The sequence below is a fragment of the Macrobrachium rosenbergii genome, chromosome 10 (genome assembly GCF_040412425.1).
Source record: "Macrobrachium rosenbergii isolate ZJJX-2024 chromosome 10, ASM4041242v1, whole genome shotgun sequence".
Classification (NCBI taxonomy): domain Eukaryota; kingdom Metazoa; phylum Arthropoda; class Malacostraca; order Decapoda; family Palaemonidae; genus Macrobrachium; species Macrobrachium rosenbergii.
This window is the reverse complement of record NC_089750.1, coordinates 42047975-42069026: the sequence shown is the minus strand read 5'-3', so window position 1 is coordinate 42069026 and position 21052 is coordinate 42047975. Positions and strand designations below refer to the sequence as shown.

Sequence of the window (21052 nt, the reverse complement as noted above, 5' to 3'; positions counted from 1 at the left end):
GAGAGAGAGAGAGAGAGAGAGAGAATGCGGAGTGGCAATCTATTAGTAAGTATATAGTTGTTGGAGAGAGAAAAACAGGATACAGTGTATTTTGTTTCGAGGAATATCTGTCAAAAAGGATCGAGATGATTTCGCTTGATTCTGATTATTGTGTCAGCAGAATTTTCCTTGTTCATGGTATATGTGCGTATGTCTGAGTGTGCATGAGAGAGAGAGAGAACATTCGGAGTGCTATACCATGATATGGTTGATGGAGAGAGAGAGAAAAAACGACGGTGCTACTATAGTATGATATCTAACGAGCTATTCGCGACCTACCAAAAATTAGGATGCTATCTACCAAACAACCCAATTAAGGCCTGTGGCAATTACTTCCCCAAACTATATATAAAACTATTTGATCCCCGAGGGGATAGTACGAGACACGGCGAAACCGTGACTCACCTACACTGTTTTGCCGTGTTTAGTACTAGCCCCTGAGGGGTCAAATGTAGAAAATGGATGGTAGACATCATACTATAGTAGCACCGAAAAAACAGGATACAGCGGATTTCCTTAAAGAAAATATCTCTCAAAAGGAGCAATATATATATAAATATATATATATATATATATATATATATATATATATATATATATATATATATATATATATATATATATATATATATATATATATATTACAGTATATATATAAATATATATGCCAAATATATATGAATTTGTAATTATAATGGTCATATGTCCCTTATGACACTTTCTAAACGACAAGACTTAATTTCTTGTAATGAAATTTACTAAATATAGCAGAAGGTGATGAACTGAACATCAAATTAGAACAACCTTTCCATCAGTCAGATGATTTTCATTTTGAAAAGTAGCTTACAAATTGGTGCAACCACCTTGTAGAAATGAAAAGACTTTTGTAGCATGTAACTTGTACACATAAATATACTGTACTGTACGTTAAATTAACAATCGTGGAAGAATATTCTGCTCTGGAACATTCTAAACCTTATAACGAAAAAAAAAAAATATTACTGTATAGTTAATTCTACACGTAAATGGCACTCTTGTTCACCCTCTGTCTTGACATTTTACACATCAAAAATATTGTCTTACAATATGCACTTACCGTTACTTCTTGCTCGAATGAGTATTTTTCGGAAAGGATCTGGTCCCGTTCCCTTTGAATCTTATCCTTGTTGCTCCTTTCATGCCTAAGCTCTTCTTGAACAGACATCACTTCTTGGTCAAACCTGATAAAATAAGGATTGTTACAGTGAACTTTATGAATGGAATGCTTTTCCAATTGACATTACTAAATGTAATGGAGACTAAACTGAAATAAACACCTAAAACATGACCATCATAAATTTAATTAGTCAGAATACATACCATATACATATATATATATATATATATATATATATATATATATATATATATATATATATATATATATATATATATATATATATATAAATCGAATATAAGAGATATATATATATAAAAATCGCCAAAATGTAGTAAAAATAAAGGCTATATTTCAGAGACCACAGTGTTTCTCTCCTCAGGAGAGAGACAGTTTGGTCTCTGAAATTTAACCTTTACTTTCCACATTTTGACATTTCTATGGGCTCCCTTATAATTGAAAGAATTCTGTCTTAACAGAAAATATTTCAGTCATATGTATGTGTGTGTATATATACAGTATATACAAGTATATATATATATATATATATATATATATATATATATATATATATATATATATATATCATGAAGCTACAAATGTCATATTTAATATCAAAATTCATATCAAATTCGCTACCTCGAGAGTATCTCCGATGGAGAATTATCACCGAAGGGGAATTTATATAAGTGATAAATGAACAGGTACCACTGGGATGCGAACCCTGACATGGACCCATTCAACGACTCCAGTGGGCGTTACCACCGCGCCATCAAGAGAGGTATAAATCATTACCGAGTCTGCTGTACTGTTTTTCCGCCGTGGCGGAAATTGTACTTAGCCTCGGCAATGACCCACCTCCGCCATGATAGTTCGTTGGTATGTTTGGAACACGCAGCTCTTATTATGAAATTTTTATCACACCGTGATTTATATACAATCATGAAGCTACAAATGTCGTTTAATATCAAATTCACGCTACCTCGAGTATCCCCGATGGAGAATTATCACGAAGGGGAATTTATATAAGTGATAAATGAACAGGTACCACTGGGGCGCAAACCCTTGACATGGACCCATTCAACGACTCCAGTGGGCGTTACCACGGCGCCATCAAGAGGGTATAAATCATTAACGAGTCTGCTGTACTGTTTTTTCCGTCGTGGCGGGGAAATTGTACTTAGCCTCGGCAATGACCCACCTCCGCCATGATAGTTTGTTGATGCGTTTGGAACACGTAGCTCTTATTATGAAATTTTTATCACACCGTGATTTATATACAATCATGAAGCTACAAATGTCGTTTAATATCAAATTCACACTACCTCAGTATCTCCGATGGAGAATTATCACGAAGGGGATTTATATAGGTGATAAATGAACAGGTACCACTGGGGCGCGAACCCTTGACATGGACCCATTCAACGACTCCAGTGGGCGTTACCACCGGCGCCATCAAGAGAGGTATAAATCATTACCGAATCTGCTGTACTGTTTTTCCGTCGTGGCGGGGAAATTGTACTTAACCTCGGCAATGACCCACCTCCGCCATGATAGTTCTTGGTACGTTTGGAACAGGCAGCTCTTATTATGAAATTTTTATCACACCGTGATTTATATACAATCATGAAGCTACAAATGTCGTTTAATATCAAATTCACGCTACCTCGAGTATCTCCGATGGAGAATTATCACGAAGGGAATTTATATAAGTGATAAATGAACAGGTACCACTGGGGCGCGAACCCTTGACATGGACCCATTCAACGACTCCAGTGGGCGTTACCACTGCGCCATCAAGATAATTCTCCATCGGAGATACTCTCGAGGTAGCGTGAATTTGATATTAAACGACATTTGTAGCTTCATGATTGTATATAAATCACGGTGTGATAAAAATTTCATAATAAGAGCTGCGTTTTCCAAACGTACCAACAATATCATGGCGGAGGTGGGTCATTGCGAGGCTAAGTACAATTTCCCCGCTCACGGCGGAAAAAACAGTACAGCAGACTCGGTAATGATTTATACCTCTCTGATGGCGCGTGGTAACGTCCACTGGAGTCGTTGAATGGGTCCATGTCAAGGGTTCGCGTCCCAGTGGTACCTGTTCATTTATCACTTATATAAATTCCCCTTCGTGATAATTCTCCATCGGAGATACTCGAGGTAGCGTGAATTTGATATTAAACGATATTTATAGCTTCATGATTGTATATAAATCACGGTGTGATAAAAAATTTCATAATAAGAGCTGCGTGTTCCAAACGCGTACCAACGAACTATCATGGCGGAGGTGGGTCATTGCCGAGGGTAAGTATAATTTCCCGCTCACGACGGAAAAAACAGTACAGCAGACTCGGTAATGATTTATACCTCTCTTGATGGCGCGGTAAACGCTCCACTGGAGTCGTTGAATGGGTCCGTGTCAGGGTTCGGCGTCCCAGTGGTACCTGTTCATTTATCACTTATATAAATTCCTTCGGTGATAATTCTCCATCGGAGATACTCTATATAGGTAGCGTGAATTTGATATTAAACGACATTTGTAGCTTCATGATTGTATATAAATCACGGTGTGATAAAAATTTCATAATAAGAGCTGCCTGTTCCAAACGTACCAACGAACTATCATGGCGGGAGGTGGGTCATTGCCGAGGCTAAAATACAATTTCCCGCTCACGACGGAAAAAACAGTACAGCAGACTCGGTAATGATTTATACCTCTCTTGATGGCGCGGTGGTAACGTCCACTGAGTCGTTGAATAGGTCCATGTCAAGGGTTCGCGTCCCAGTGGTACCTGTTCATTTATCACTTATATAAATTCCCCTTCGAAATAATTCTCCATCGGAGATACTCTCGAGATAGCGTGAATTTGATATTAAACGACATTTGTAGCTTCATGATTGCATATAAATCACGGTGTGATAAAAAAATTTCATATATATATATTTATAAAATATATATATATATATAGGGTGTTCTGAAATTACAGCCCCCCTCTACAGCATAAATTAAAATTGATATGGACAAAAACAAAAGTAATTCAGAACAGTTACTATTTAAGTGTCTCTCTGAGTATTTAATATTTTGTGTGGCCTCCATCTGCCTGTACCACAGCCTGCATTCTTGAGGGGTATGATTTCAACAAATCACAAAAAAGCTGAGACTCAAACTCCATTTCCCTGAGCACTTCAGTCACCTCTCTTCACAGGTTTTCGAGGCTTGGTATACCATCATAGTTCACTGTGCGTGCTTCAACACGATCCTTTAAGATACTACCAATGTTTTCACACACATTAAGGTCAGGGGAGCTACCTGGAAATTCACTTGGAGAGAAGAAATTGATACCACTGTTTTAAAGCAGCTCCTGTGTCTGAAGAGCCTTAAAACATGGTGCCTTATCATGCAAAAATGTGACTTCTTCAACAGATAACACATTTTCAGGATCTTTGAGGAAAGGAAATACTCCACCAGTAAGCGCAGTTTCTCTGAAGTATTCGCCATTCCATGACTCTCCTTTTTCTTCGATGATCCACATTAACCGTTTGTCTGTGAAACAGAGTAAAATTCCCAAACATTCAGGAAATTTCACAACTTGGCGATAGCGCACGTCATCGCTGATATCATCCAACTTTTGCAGCCCAAATGATGTCATTTTTATGATTTGGCTTCCTGACTGTGTAAATGAAGAATTCATCTGATGCGGCAACATGGAGAAAGTCAGCTTCATCCCAATCTTTAAGAAATGAACCACAAAACCATGCATGGTCTTCTCTGTTGCTGAGTGATGTTGGGCTTGCTGATAACATGAAATGGCTTGATACCAAATTTTTTCAACTCATGATATACAGCACTATAACTTCTCTTCTTTCCCCTTTTTGTTTCTAGTTCAAGCAACAATTTACATAAAGACTTTCTTGGTCTACCCAGTGCCTCAGTTATGATATCTTTTGACTCCTGAGAAAGGACTTCAGGCCTTCCAAGATTCTCAATCTTTTCGCAATGACAGTCATATGGATGTTTGTTCCAGTTTCTTTTAACAAAGGATTCATCTCTTTTAATGCATGTAGCTATCCAGGAATGTGAAATGAAGGATGCGCCAGCATCCCTGGCCTCTCTGAAGGTTATAGCCCGGACTTGGTCAATCCATCTGATTTCCTCCGAGTCATTAGCAATGGCTGTATCTAACTCCATCACTCAGTCTGAAAATACAAGAAAGGTAAAATGAACAATAGCTTAATAGAAACTTAAAATAATGTACTTGGAGACAGGCTATAGCAGAAAACTTCATAACTTTCCATTTGTTCTGTGGGGGCTCTAATTTCAAAAACCCAGTATATATATATATTATATATATATATATTATATATATATATATATATATATATATATATATATATATATATATATATATATATATATATATATATATATATATATATATATATACCTATTATGTCCCAGAAGACTGACACAGTAGTCCTATATATATATATATATATATATATATATATATATATATATATATATATATATATATATATATATATATATATATATATATATATATATACCTATTATGTCCCAGAAGACTGACACAGTAGTCCATTTTCATGACAACACAGGTGGTTTTATAAGTTTTCCATTACAAAAATGTTCAAATACATCATTCTAATTTTGTTGTGACTATAAAACATGCGTCGGTGCAGCATGTTTTACTGTATCATCACCTGTGATGATACAGCAGAAATTATTGATAATGAAGTGATTTCATCTCATCTTTAACATTTAATTTGATATGTGGTTTCCTTTATTATTATTATTATTATTATTATTATTATTATTATTATTATTAATTGCTTTAATGAGACCAACAAGTCCCATTTCTGACTTTAAATAAGAGAGAAAACCTGAAATAAGGTGAAGTTAAATATTTGAATACCTAAGACGGACGAGACCAAAAGGAATGGATGAAAAGTTAATGGCAGAAAATAATGCAGCCCGGGCTGAAGAGTTACTGCTGAGATCCTTAAGTACCATCTGCAACGAGCTACACAAAGCACAATCTAATGATACCATCTATACCAAGTACCACTGATACTTTAATAGTTTTGTCTTGACACTTATGGCTTTTCTGTGGTTACTAGTGGTGGTGTTTAATTTTGATTGCTTTATAAGAGCTCTTATTACTGGGTTCCATTTTTGGTTTCACAGATGAACCAAATTTACTGAATTCATTATTTTTTTTCATAGATTCCTCTTTTTTTCTTACTTTCTTTCATGTTGAGTATTTCACTTTTCACACTGTTTTCTTCATCATCTTCTGTTATCACTATTACTTCAAAAGGATTTGGTTCTCCGGCATCAGCTGATTCCTGATATTTCTATATAGCATCTAATTTTATTTTCATGGTTTGGTTTTTATTAAGTGTTGAAAGCTAAAGGGCTACTTTGTATGTAGAACCTAATACTAGAAGGAATCCTCACACTCTCATTTTCTAGTTTTGTTTCTCTCGAAGAAAGAGTTCTGCTTAGTAACAACTCCAATTAAAGTTTTGTAAATATGAAACTGAATATCTGGGATTGTTGAATCTGCTCAGACCAACATACAGCCAATACTGAATTTCTCTACTGTGCCACCTTTTATAATTACTGTACAGAATTACCAGAATCTTTTTTATATTTGTAATGTTTTCATTTTTAATGAACGTCCCAGTACTTCATGAGCTTGCTTCCCCTGAAAGGAATGCCCATATGTTTGTCATTAGGAAGTAGTTTAACCAGGCCACCGAACTAATTTATTTAGCTCTTGTAGGACATGGCCCCGCCCCCCCGCAATCAAAATTGTCTTTATTAATAATATAAAGTTTAAAGTTTACATATTATACAACAGTTTTTCAAAACTTTTATAATTAGGTTAACTGAACAAGATGGAGAGTCTAAAAAATTTCCTTGATTGATTTGTTTCAAGAACTTGATATCTGTTGTCAACTTTATATGGTTAGTCACAGGAAAATGTTTAAATGTTTGTGCTGCTTTACATTCTGTGCATATAGGGATTGGATCATGTGATTGCTCATCATATATCCATGGGTCAAACGAGTGACCAATTCTAAGACAAATCAAAATTACTTTTGTGTGGCATTACTTCTGATATGATTAATTCCATATTCCATTCCTGGGTTTAATTTGTTACTATTAGGTTCATTATTCATATATTCGAACATTTTTTCATTATAAAGGATACTTGAAATGGCATATAACCACTAATAGCAATATCTACATGTGTTCTTGTCACAGTAGCTGCAGCTTTGGTTGCTTTTACTCCTTCTTCATTTCCCTTGATGTCAACATGGGCAAAAATCCAATATATTTCTACATTTTTACCATCCTCAAATATAATTTGTAAAACTAAAACTTAATGTGTTGTGCAAAGATATTTTTTATTTTAATTTTGAAGAGCTCCTATAACACTTCTACAGTTTCTAAAAATTACATATTTCTGTGATGACATGTCTTTAATGATTTTAATGGTTGATCCTATAGCACCACAAAATTGTTCAGCAAGGAAAATTGGTAAGCTTTGTTGGGTGATATGGCTGCAAAACTTACGCTTCATGAAGTTTGACCCCTTCTGTGATTCAAATAGTATTGGCTCTAATTAAGAAATGTGGAGAGTGATTATTTATAAATATATATCTCTTTGTTTAAAACATATTTTGTTGGTGAGCCTCTTGCTTGCATGTTTATTGCACTATACATTATTGTCAAGTCATGATGAAGAGTTAGAGGAGGTTCACCACTTTCATCTTGGATAGAACACTGGGGAAGATTTAATAGCTCTAGTGCATATTCTGAGTTGCTCATTAGGAACTGGATCCAGATTTTTCAAGGTTGCATCTGAGGCTGAACTGTAATAACAGCTGCTTTCTACAGCTGTATTTAGGGTGGCTTTCAGCTCCCGATTTGTGTAAGATCATTTTTCTTTAAAAACTATACATTTTTGCATTTGGTTTTTCAAGTCAATGGCCCCTGTGTGCTTGTTCCATGTGAATAAGTTTCACCTACTGAAATAATAATAATAATAATAATAATAATAATAATAATAATAATAATAATAATAATAATAATAATCTGAGGAGCTGCTTGATATTCTCCAACCATGAAGTCAGAGGGAGGCTGCCGCCTACTGGTACCGCTCGTTGTGTCCTGTTCCTCAGGAACGTCCACTAGCAGGTGGAGTTGATCTGCTTACCACTCTGCTTGAGGATACCATGGAGCCACCAGTGTCACTCTTAGCCCCTGGGACATGAAGAGTCTGTTGATGACCTTCTATAGCTGGCTGAATGGAGGGAAGGTGTATATCTCCATATTGTCCCAATGGTGCTGGAAGGAGTACTCCAGTACTGACTGTGCCAGCTCCATCACGCTTTCTCCACCACGAAGAAATAGCAGCAGAAGCCTGTAGTGTTGTCCTTCACTATCTCTATAGCTCCTCCTGCATTATGGCTACCATTTCTTGTTGCAGGACCCTCCCCTTGGGCAAGTTGCACCTGTAGAAGGGGAGTGTGATCAGGTTCAATGGCAGAGGTGGTTTCGTCTGGCCAAAGGGGAGTGTGTACCCTTCTGAAGGAATTGGACCATCCACTCCTCTGCCCCAAAGTGCTCCCATACCGATCACTTGTTCCCCAGGCAACCCCACACCCACCCACGGTAGCTCAGGGAGGGTGCCATCATCTCACCTTGAGCCAGCTCTCGTCCCTGTTCTGTTCACCATCCTGGCATGATCATTAACGCATGCAGGACCTTGGAAAGGAGAGGGATAGGTGGGTCCACTAAGCAGTAGGGTAGGAGATCATGTTCAAACAACAGTCATTACCATAATCAATTCCATGTGAAGTTCATCACCGATACAGGAAGAGGGAAGTGGGAAAACTTATAGGAGAAGTAAATGGGAGAAGGTTTCCCAACGATTAGTTGAGCCCACTGCAGAGATTGAAGGCAAAAATAATGCACCCCATCCCCGCAGCGGGGCCTCCTCGACAAGAGGTTGGGATCAGGGGGTAGGATAATTTGAGTACAACTGTTTTCTTCAATATTCTAATTCATGTGTCTTTCCAGTTTACCCTGATTTGTAAGTTGTTTTTTTTCTCTGGTTGTGCATGGTTGAATTTCAAGTTCATTTTTTCTTGTGAATTTTGGCCATGGATTTGTGATTTTGTTTCATTTTAGTGTGCAGTACAGTAATAAAATTATTTTCTCAATATGAATCCAACTAAGACCTACTATTTTATTATTAAAACAGTTTAACCAGACCACATAGGGCTGGCCTGAAGGATTTAGATGAAATGCCAGGTCTAGGCCAAATAGGTCATTTGGTAAGGTGATGAATGAATGAAAATTAAATTAAAAACTACACAAAGGCATATGCTCTCATACTGGAACACACTCACATAATAAATACATTTATACTCAAGTTTCCATTTATACTCACTAAAAAGGTATATTAAAATTCAGAAAAAGTTAAGTAACATTTTAAAATTTAGTTGTTTTAAAATTCACTAGACGCCAAGGGTTCTTGTATTTTTATTATTCACTTATTTTTGTATTTTATCAGTTAAATCACAGCTCCTTATAAACATTAAAATTGGTATTACTGAAAATGTAGAAGATTCTGACAAAATTTCCTTCACTGACCTACTTCCAAAATTTGATAATTGTAGCAGGTTATGTTTTGGACATTCACACAATATCAACACTTTGCAATCTGGGCATTTGGGAGGAGAGCCCCGTGGACTGTTCATTAAGTGTCCGTGTGTCAAATGAGTACTGTATGACCTATTCGAAGACGCGTCAGAATTACTTGAGTGTGTATCTCTCTTTGATATGATGAACACCATTTTCCAACACTGGATTTTATGTTTTAATTTATTATTTACAGGTTCTTCATTCCATATATTTTGCCATTTACTTACCATGATTAATTTTATATATCATATATTGTCACTAATAGGGATGTTTACATTGGCTCTTGTCATGTAGACCGCTGCTTTAGCTGCTTTATCAGCCTCTTCATTTCCTTTAATGCCTACATGGGTAGGGATCCAACTTATTTCAATATTTTTTCCATTTTTATACAATTTATGGGGTGAAAACTTACTTTGTTGTACAATATTATTTTTTGGATTGTAACTTTGAATGGCTTCTATAGCGCTTCTGGAGTCGCTATAAATCACAAAGTTATTAAATGAGGCTTCTTTAATTATTTTTATGGCTGATGCTATTGCACATAACTCAGCCGTAAATACTGAGGCATTATCAGGCAAAGAGAACTGATATATTTTGTCTTAGATACTGCAGCATATCCCACTCCATATTGTGACTTAGATCCATCTGTTTATATTGCATAATGTGGACCTTTTCGGATTATACGTTCTACTGTATGTTGTCTTTGGTGTTCTGGGGTATATGAATAACTTTTTGATAAATATTTTAAGTGTGTACAAATTCTCATTTTATTCACTTATTAAAGGTAACTATATTTAAATTCAGCATCTCAAACAATCTTCTAGCTCTAACTGGGAAAGGAGGTGGATGACTGTTTATAAATACATCTCTTAATCCCAAAAATTTTTCGGTTGGAGAATCATTTGTCTAAATTCTCAGGGCACTCTTCATTCTTACTAGCTCTCTATGGAGAGGGAGAAGTAGTTTACCACATTCAACTTGCAAAGATGACTTTAGTGATGATCTAAAGTCTCCTGAACATATTCTAAGGCCTTCATTATGAACTAGGTCTAATGTTTTCAGCGTTGCATCTGATGCCGAGCCATATATTTCACTGCCAGAATCAATGACAGACAGCACTGTTGCTTTACACAGTACAGTAAGGTTATGTCTATCGGCTCCCCAAGTAATGTTCGATAGTTTTTTAATTAGGTATAATGCTCTTTTACATTTTGATTTCATGTATGTTATGTGGGCTTTCCATTTTTTATTATGCTTTTATTAATGATTCATTCTGCATGTTTTATATGAGATGCTGAATAATATGTGGCAAAATCATCGATATATAGGTTAGTTTTAATTCCAATTGGTAGATTTTTACTGATATCATATATTGCTAAAGTAAACAGTGTGCCACTAGGGACGCTTCCTTGTGGAACATCATTTTCAAATGGAAATGTACTTGACAATACATCATCAATTCTCACTTGAAAAGTGCGATGTGTCAGAAATTTTTGGATAAACCTAAGTAAATGTCCATGGATGCTGTTTTTATGTAACGTTTTTAATATTGCACATCTCCCTGTACTGTAGTATCATATGCCTTGATGTCAAAAAAGACGGCTATAGTAATTTGCTTTTGTTCAAATCCTCTTCGTATGTGGTCTTCCAAGTTAGAGAGAGAATCTAATGTAAATCTATAACATTGTGACCCAAAGTGAGTGGGAGTCAAAATTTTATTTTGAATGTGCCATGTTAGTCAAGCAATTACCATTTTCTCTAGTAATTTGCAGAAACAACTTGTTAGATAAATTGGTCTGTAATTGTTTACATTACTGGGATCCTTTCCAGGTTTGGGGATAGGAATAATTATAGCTTTACTCCATTCCTCAGAGAATAAATTTCAAAACCAGAAGAGATTATAAAACTGTAATAAGTATGACTTTGCCAAAGGTGTGAAGTGGCAGATCATTTCAAAACAAATACTGTCACCCCCAGGAGCAGATTTATTGCTGTTCAAGAGAGCAAATTCCAACTCATTCATATTAAATTTTCTATTATAATATATATCTTCTATTGTTTCAAAATTTACTGTTATTAATTCTGTACTTTTATTTGTTTTTTTTTTTTGGTGCCAAGGAGTTCATCTAAATTTTATTACTACTGTACTTACTTTTGCCAAGTTTTTTCCTATTACATTATTCATTTCTTTTGGATCAAGTATTCTTTTCCCATCTTTTGATATGGCATGTCTAGGTGGTTTAACATGGGTAGGCCTACCATTTATTTTCCCAAATTTTTTCCATATTTTTTGTATGGGAGTAATATTAGAGAGATCTGATACATATTTCCTGCATGAAATGATTCTTCCTTGAATTACTTCTTTTTTTAAATTTTGCAGATATTTTGTTATATAAAGGATTTAATGTATCAATTTCTAACAATAATATAGTCAGTTTTGTAAATTTTCTTCTAATATAGGTAACGTTTTATTTATTTTACTGAAGTTTCTATTCAAATTATTTAATCATCTGCCAATTAGGGGTTTTATTTTTATCAATTCTGTTAGGTTTTCAGGCCACCATGGGACTTCCTGTTTTGTTGGATGAGAATTTTATTTTTGGTATTGCTTTATCAGCAGCATTTCTAATGAAATCAACAAGAAATCTATTTATTTCATTATGATCTTATGTATACTTAAATGGTGGGATATTTCTAGTGTGAAATTAATTTAGTTCCCAATCTGCTTTATGTTATAATGAGGGACATGCTTGGTGGGATTATTTTGTAATAATTAAATTAATATTGGGAGATGATCACTGGTATGCAAGTCATAAACTGTATTCCAGTCCAATCTGTCTACTATACCTGAAGCACACAGAGCTAAGTCTACTGAGGAAAACGTTCCATGTGTTTTTTAAAAATATGTGCTGAGTTTGTTATCATTTATACAGCACATGTCGTTTGAATTTATGAATTCTTCTAATTTACTTCCTGCTCTATTTGAGTTTGTACAATTACAATCCCATATCGGGTTTTGCATTAAAATCACCTACTATTGATGTAGGTTCCTTGGTATTGTTAAGTAATTCTTTTAAGTTTGTCAATGTCGTAATTTTCATTAGGTTGGTTGTATAAATTATAAATTACATAATTATTGTTTTTTATTCGGATTTTAAAATCTGATATTTGTTTACTGGTATTTTGTCGTAAACTACTTCGTTATGTACATATATGGCTGTACCTAAATTTCCTTCTTCCTCTCGTGATGTTGATGCTAAGGTGTTTTTACCAATTGTTGATATTGTTTTATTGACATGTTGTAAACATAATATTATTGGTTCGTATTCTTTTAGTAATCTTTGTATTTCTCCTAAATGTAATCAGGTCTACAGACCATTTACGTTCCATTGTATAATATGGCTTTTGGAAATATCATGTTATAGCGGTCGAGTTTTGCTTTCTTTTATGTATTATCAACTCTGATTTTTTCCAATAATTTACTCACGATATTTATTTGTTTTTCTATATAATATATTAAGGGCTCAATGCACAAGAACCTTTTTCATGGGTGCAAAAATCAATTGTTTCTTTTTTTCTGTATTTCATACAATTTCTTATAATGTTTGTTAAACCATCTTTCATTATGTTTTTCTTATCATTGCATAATTCAATGAAACAATCATTACATCCACATATATTATCATATATATTTCTTTTTTCATTTGTTCTTGTACCAATTTCTGGAGATGGAGTAATCTCTTCTTCCTTGACATAATCATTATCATCTTCCACTTCTTCACTGTTTTGGATATTTGCCTTCATAGGTTTTACAATTATTTTAGGAGATAAAGATATATTCTTAGCTTGTTTTTGTTTTTGTTCTTTCTTCATATCCTTTATCTTTGGTTTGACCTATGTTTCTCTAATAATAATTGGTTTCTTCGTTTTGGGTGGTGTTCTCTCCAAAGGCCTTTTTTTATCTTCAATTTCCAGTCCATCGTGACCCTCTGTTACTCCCGTAGTAGCATCCTCCCATGTTCCTATTTGCATTAATATTCCAAATGAATTGGATAAAATATTATCCATCTTATTTGTACCTGTTAATTTATTCTTTAAAATTTCATTTTTATTTCTAAAGTATTAATTTCTTCTTGAGATTCACTTTTCTGTGCTCGATTATTTCTATCTGTATGTATGCATTTTTGTTTCATTATTGGTTCTTGTTATTGAAGAATATGTACGTTTCCCAGACGGATCTTGAATTCCTCTCACTTTTAATTCTAATTTAGTTTCTTTTATAGACATCCCAGTTCTATCTTATAAGGTTTTTAATTCTGTATTATAAGTATAGTACATACGTTTTTGTATGATGGTCTCGCCCACAGTTTATACACTTTGGCTCACTGCACTTTCATTGTGTGGCATGTTCTTTAGTTCCACAATACATGCACACAGGTTCATTTCTACAATATTTCTTTGCATGCCCATATTTACTACAATTTTGACTCTGTAGTGGCTTTGGGACATATGGTCTTATTTCTGTGTTTTGGCCTAATATTTTTATTTTTTGATGTACCTCTTGACCTTCAAGTTTTATTTTTGCGATTTTTAACATTTGCTTATTTCTTTGCTTACTCGGTAATTATATACCTCACAATCTTGGACTCTGGGATATCTAATTTTTAGAGAGTCCAAGCGAATACTCTTTTTGATTGGTTGGTCACTGTTCTCAGGAAGCACAATAGTGCCCTGAATGCTACTCACAATGTCATGTTTTTAATTTTTACATTCATATTACCTATTGTCGTTATAGACACATAGTCCTTAGACTGACTCTTTGTTGTGACTTCTATAAGCCATGTCTTTTCTCGTATCTGTCTAAACGACATTTCTGCCATTGAATGTCTGTTTAATAGGTAGCTTTCTAACTTTAGGACTGAAATTTTCCGTTCTGTTTCTATGTTTAGCAACCTTGACCAACTTCCACTCCCAAAGAGGGAGTTGAAGTGAGAGAAGGTTGGGTCACGACGATATTTACTGGAGCATAGGGTTCCAGTGTAAATACACTAAGAAATTTTTTTAATTTTTCGAAACAAAGGTTGCCAGAGGAGGTTCCAGCAGTCGTCAACTGTGCTGAGTTGGTACCATCAAAGAGCCCAGGGGTACTCAAATCTTTATAGCGATTACTGTACTCATAAAGAGGTAAGTGTAGTAAAAAAAAAAAAAAAATTAAACCTGAAAACCTCAAGAAAATATCATCGGCCTTTCATGGAGTTTATTCTTCCACCAATGGCACAAGTGAGAACCGACTCCCAAATGTCCTCTCCCTACCCTACCCCACAGGGGATGGCACAACATGATTAGAGTGGCCCAAATGTAAGCCAAACTCACTTGCTAAGACCGAGAGTATTACAAGAATACAATCATCCCCACCCTAATCATATTATGGGCAAATAGGTGGTTCAGCCCTAAAGAATAGTTCTGCCCTTGAGCTATCAATCTGGTTACTCTCAGGTCCAAAAATTATCGGGTAGTTGATGGTCCTACTACAGTTCCCATTATTTAGCTTTGGGTATAAACCCAATCCCAGCTATGATATCTTTTCCTATTTATCAGGTCCAATAAATTTTAGCAAAAGTGGAAAATTCCACAAAAATTAATCCAAACAAATATATAATCATGTATGAGACTCTTGGACTCAAGCCCAGGAAGGAATCTGGGGTTCAAGAGCCCCCTCACCACATCAAGGAGGTCCCAAGTCGAGGGGAACTGAGACCTGTATTTTCATGTTGCATATTCTTACTCCTATAACATTAAATCTAAATAGACAATATCTGGTCTTTCTCAGTGGGATTTGTACTCATACATACTAGGTTTAAGTTTAAGAGACTCTGCTGAAAACCACAATACTGAGAAAGATATATGGCTAGTGCACTTCAAAAGCTCTTAATATAAATATCTGTTAAAATCAACAAAGATTCATGTTTCTTTCCCATTCAGATTCAGTGTTTGCAGGAATAACTGTATCCAAACGTGGGAGTGAACTAAAAAGTTCAAGTTAAGAGATATTTGTTTTCTTTATATCAGAAAAATACCTGTTAAAAATACATACTATATTACATGAATGTGACTCCTGTTATTGATTCATATTATTAACAATAATACAGTAATAATAATATTCATTAACAAAATGAACAAATATTTTACAGAAACTTAAAAGGACTGGAAAGCTCCAAAAATAAAACAAAAAGAATATTTCTGATAACTAACAAAACTCAGATATCAAATTCCCAACCGCATTTTCTAATATTTACAGCAAGAATCCTATAACAACACTGATGCTTACAACAAATGTTTTTTCTCAGTTTACTGTCCCTCTTCACGCACACAGAACAGATATTCCATAATATTATTCGTGGTTCAGCATTCATGGATTCACCTATTTTTGGATTTTTCTGTGGAACACAACTCCAAATTCGACCATTCGTGGGTTTCTTTGTAGAGTATATCTAAAATATTTGCTAATTATTTTAATTTAATTTTTGCGAACAAATACATTTTTTATGATAAAAAATTATTTACTAATTTTCAAATATAATATGACTGTAAACACAGCAAAAATATCAATAAAATTTTTTTTTCCTAAAAAAGTTCGCCAAACGATTTGCAAATTCCAAACACAAAGCTCGTGGGAGAGAAAATGCGAACTGGGAAGCTGAAATGCCTTAAGTGCAATGCTACTTAACATGCTACTGGCTGGCATTTTAAAAGAAGTCAATCCAGGAATGCCATTCATTTTCCTTGGCGCTGTTTGGCTGTGCCCCGAAGATTTTGTCTCATGGACAGGTGATGCGGGAGCCCACATCTCTGCCAGTTTACCATGTAGACCACTGCTGTTCGAGTGTTTCACTGCATGTCTGTGTACTCTGCGCACCTTTGTGTCTCATTTTTAATCATTGTGTATATTTTTTAATAGTGGCCCTAACATGCCTCCTAAATGCACTGCTCTTTCTGAGGCTTCTGGCAAAGAGCCTAAGCGCCAGAAGGAGGTCATGATGCTCCAGGAGAAGGTAAAACTTCTGGAAATGTTGAAGGAATGGAAAAGTTACGCTGCAGTAGCCCACCATTATGGTGTGAATGAGAGTACCATTCGGTACATCAAGAAGAAAGAGGCGGTAATAAGGAAGACCATGGATGCTGTCTTCTGCAGTAGTGCCAGGACGGTTTCCAATGTGTGTGATATGAGCATTGAAAGGATAGAGTTGGCCTTGGCGTTGTGGATAACAGAATGCTGTAAGAAGAACACCTCCCGCCCCTTGACAGCAACATCACCTGCGAAAATTATACCAGCAGTTTTGAACTGTTACGGAAGGAAGCGACATGCATGAAACAGACTTCTTAGGCTTCAACGACCCCGCTACGCTGAAGATGAAGAGGAAGAAGCAGGACCATTGTCAGCTCCTGAAGGTTTTCGGGCCAGCAAGGGATGGTTCCACTGTTTCCAGAAGCAGCTCCACCTAAAGTGTGTTTCTTTGCATGAGGAAATGGCATCGGCAAACACAGAAGCAGTGATGAAATATCCCAAGATCTTCAAGAATATCATCAGGGACAAGGGCTATCATTCAGAACAGGTGTTCAGTATGGAAGAAACTGGCTTGTTCTGGCAGAAAATGCCTTCATGGATGTACCTCATGAAGGACGAAGCCAGAGCCCCCAGGTTTAAGATCCAGAAGGACAGGGTTACCCTCACCATGTGTGGCAATGTTGCTGGCTTCATGCTGAAACCAGGCCTCATTTACAAGGCTGCAAACCCCGGGGCCCTCAAGAATAAGAACAAGAACTTGCTGCTTGTGTTTTGGATGCACAAAATCAAAGCCTGGCTCACCAAAGTCCTTACGCCTAACTGGTCCACTCAGAGCCTCATCCCTCAAGCTAAGGATTACCTCAACGTCTTGCGCATGGAGTTCAAGGTGTTGTTGATTATGGATAAAGATGGTGGCCACCCTCTCGATCTTTCTTACGACGGAGTTCAGCTCAAGTTCCTCCCTGCCAACACCACCTCTCTCCTCCAGCCTATGGACCAGGACGTGATATGTGCCTTCAAGGCACTCTACACCTGGAACTGCCTTGAGCACCTTGACAATGAATTTACGCTGGAGTAAATTCACGATTGCCACATGTCTGACCGTCATCAGCCGATTGTTGAAATATATGAAGAAGGAGACCCTTAATGCATGCTGGAAGTTGTGGCTGGAGTGTTTTCACAATTATAAGGGCATCTCTCCTGAAGAAATTCAACATTCAGCCATTGATAAGGCAGTTCAACTGGCAAGGATGCTTGGTGGAGAAGGCTTTGATAACATCACAGAGGATGAGGTTGGCACCCTCACTGATGCCCACTCTGACTCACTGATTGACCAGGATTTGGAAGCGCTGACAAAGCCTGCCAGCAAGAAAGAAGACATGGGCAGTTCTGGGGATGAGGAGAAGGATGAGGGCCTGTCTTTGGAATGTTTGTCCCAAATTATGAGGGCAGCCAGGGAGCTATAGGAGATGACTGGGGCATGGGATCCTTATATGGAAACCTCCATAAAGTTTTCAAATGCCCTTGATGCATGCATGGGGCCCTATAATAACCTCCTCGTCATCATGAAGAAGCAGCAACAGCCGCTGCCTATCACCATGTTTCTCGAGCCCATAAAGAAGGACCTCCAAAGCCTCCCGGAGCCCTAAAGAAGTCCAATTGGTGGGCGAAGTGCCTGAAGAAGGGGAAGAGGTGCCCCCAGAGGAGATGTAAATCCTCTGCTTTGTTGTGCAGCCATATCTTCATTGTCATTCATCAGACTGCTCAGATAAATCATCATCTTCAATCAACATTCATCACTGGTGAGTACTGGTACGATTTACATAATCTCATTATTTCGTATATTTTATCAATGTATAGCTAAATATTTGGGTACAGTAGTTAACTGTTCCCTGTACTTGAGAATGTACCAATGTTACCCCTATCTACTGTATACATTAAGAGAAAACTGTAAGGCTTAAATACTTTATGAAAGAAAATGTGCCTGCTTGAATATAGGAGTAACTTGATTAGTTTTAGCCTTGGTAAGAGTAACAGTTGTGTGTGTTCAGGTGTAGCTGTAAGTCATATTTTCTTTAGGGTGATGTTGTAGGATGATGTTGAAATGATATGAAAGTGTTTTAGCATTATAGTTTAAGGTATATTTGGTGTCTGAACTGTTAAAATAGGCATTTATAAGCATTTTAAGAGGGGGGTCTCAAGTATTTGTGGATTTCAGCTATTCGTGGGTGGTTATGGTCCCTTACTCTCCGCGAACACTGGGAGTTGACATTTTAGTATTCCTATAACAACTATAACTTGAACTGCTTTATACTGAATTTCTGAAATTGCCTGCCTATGTATTCAAAGTAGAATTAGTTCAAACTATTTGTATCATGCATTCTTATTTTCTATTTTTACTTTTTCTCTGTAAAACAGTAAAGAGAAGGACTCCTATTACTTTACTATATATCTAGGACATTATTCTACATATTTTCAGTACTGTACAGATTTTTGTGGTGGCAGATTTCTTAAAAAATTTAATTTTTAGCTTAAACATTTAACTAACTTCTGCCAGAATTACTTAAACAAACAGTTTTGAAAACAAAATCTGCAGGAAAGAGAACAAACTGTAATTTGTACTTTATATACCAAACTTACTTTCTTTGTTTTTTTTCCAACAGGTTGTTTCGGGAAGTCTGCTCTTCCAGTAAGATCTTTAAATCATTCATCTCTGCCTGGAGTCGCTGACATTTGCGTTTGAGCTGTGCTACCACCTGCCGCTGTTCGTCTGTTTCTTCATACGCATCTGCCACCTGAGAAAAGTGCACTACTTGATAACTGAAAAACATTGTGACTATTGCTACTACCATTTGTAACATTCTGGATCTATGAACTGTGTAAGAATAACATCAAAAACACACACGCTAAAAAAATGAGCCAGATATTTTTATTCAAATTAACCCTTATGGCCATGAAAGCAAAAGCCAAATACCCCAAAATGGAAGGAACCTGCAAGATACCCAAAGCATAAATCAAGCCAAGCCAAAGTCTCTTTGACAGTTAATTTTACTGAGACACTGTTTTAGAGCAAAATCTTACTATCATCATTCTGATGACTGGTCTTATATTAGGGCTTTATATCTCTATGTTCATGTCTGAAATATGTGCTTGGTTTGTCTTGACACTCAACCATAGTGAAAACTCAAAGAGTATCGAATCTCGCAGGGCAAAAAATGGCTCTTACACTTGACAATTTTATTTATAACTGTCTCTTCTAGTTCTATTTCTAAGTGCTCAATCTGGAATAGGAACACTGATGTATAAAATTAGGTAATAAACTCAAGACTTTCATTTTATATTTTCTTCTCTCTCTTCATTCTCCATCATCATCATTTCATGCATTTAGTAATACTACTATCATCAAGCAACTACTGTAAGTCTGTGGACACAAAACTTTCAAACACAAAATCAATTTTGACTTAAAGCCATTATTTTATATTAGCTTTATTTAGTGTCTGCACAATCTTCAAACACTCCACAAAAAAAGAACCTTTCAATTACACCTGGCAGACTGCCTCATTATTTGTGCATCTGTCCAAAGCTACTAATATAACAGACTGGGTTACAAGCCCTTAATTTAAACCTGCCTGACAAGGTCCAGTACTGGTCAGACAGAATTAAGATTGGCCAGAGACCACAGTTTCTATTAAGGCCTTGATGACTAAGATCAGGTGAAGAAAATCTAAAATTTTCTGTACAGTATTTGAAACAGAAACACATTATTTCACAAGAAAATCCAACAGAAGTGGAAATGCTTACAATTGCAGTATAATTAATTGCAAAAGAAATGACACAAGTAAAGATAAAGTTACAATGTTCCAACTCCCTGAGGAAACAAGAGCAGGGGAGACAGTGCTCAATGCTATCATACAGACGGACACATATAGATATGTATGCGTAATGCAGCCAATGTCAAGTGCTATTTGATTAATAGACTGCTTGATTGTAAATTTACTATACTGAATTATCAATTTACTTACTTTTTGTACATCAGTGT

At 36.0% G+C, this 21052-nt stretch overlaps 1 protein-coding gene across 7 annotated transcripts in view; it reads right to left on the bottom strand.

Annotated features, from left to right (window-relative positions):
* LOC136842602 (unconventional myosin-XVIIIa-like) overlaps nucleotides 1–21052 on the bottom strand; it is a 1295621-nt gene that overhangs the window by 173337 nt on the left and 1101232 nt on the right. For all 7 annotated transcript variants that reach the window (XM_067110180.1, XM_067110181.1, XM_067110182.1 and 4 more), the window contains 2 exons: nucleotides 19654–19808; nucleotides 1136–1259 (listed from right to left, as the gene is read on the bottom strand). In XM_067110180.1, the coding sequence (XP_066966281.1) occupies nucleotides 1136–1259; nucleotides 19654–19808 (279 nt within the window). The remainder of the gene's footprint in view (nucleotides 1–1135; nucleotides 1260–19653; nucleotides 19809–21052) is intronic.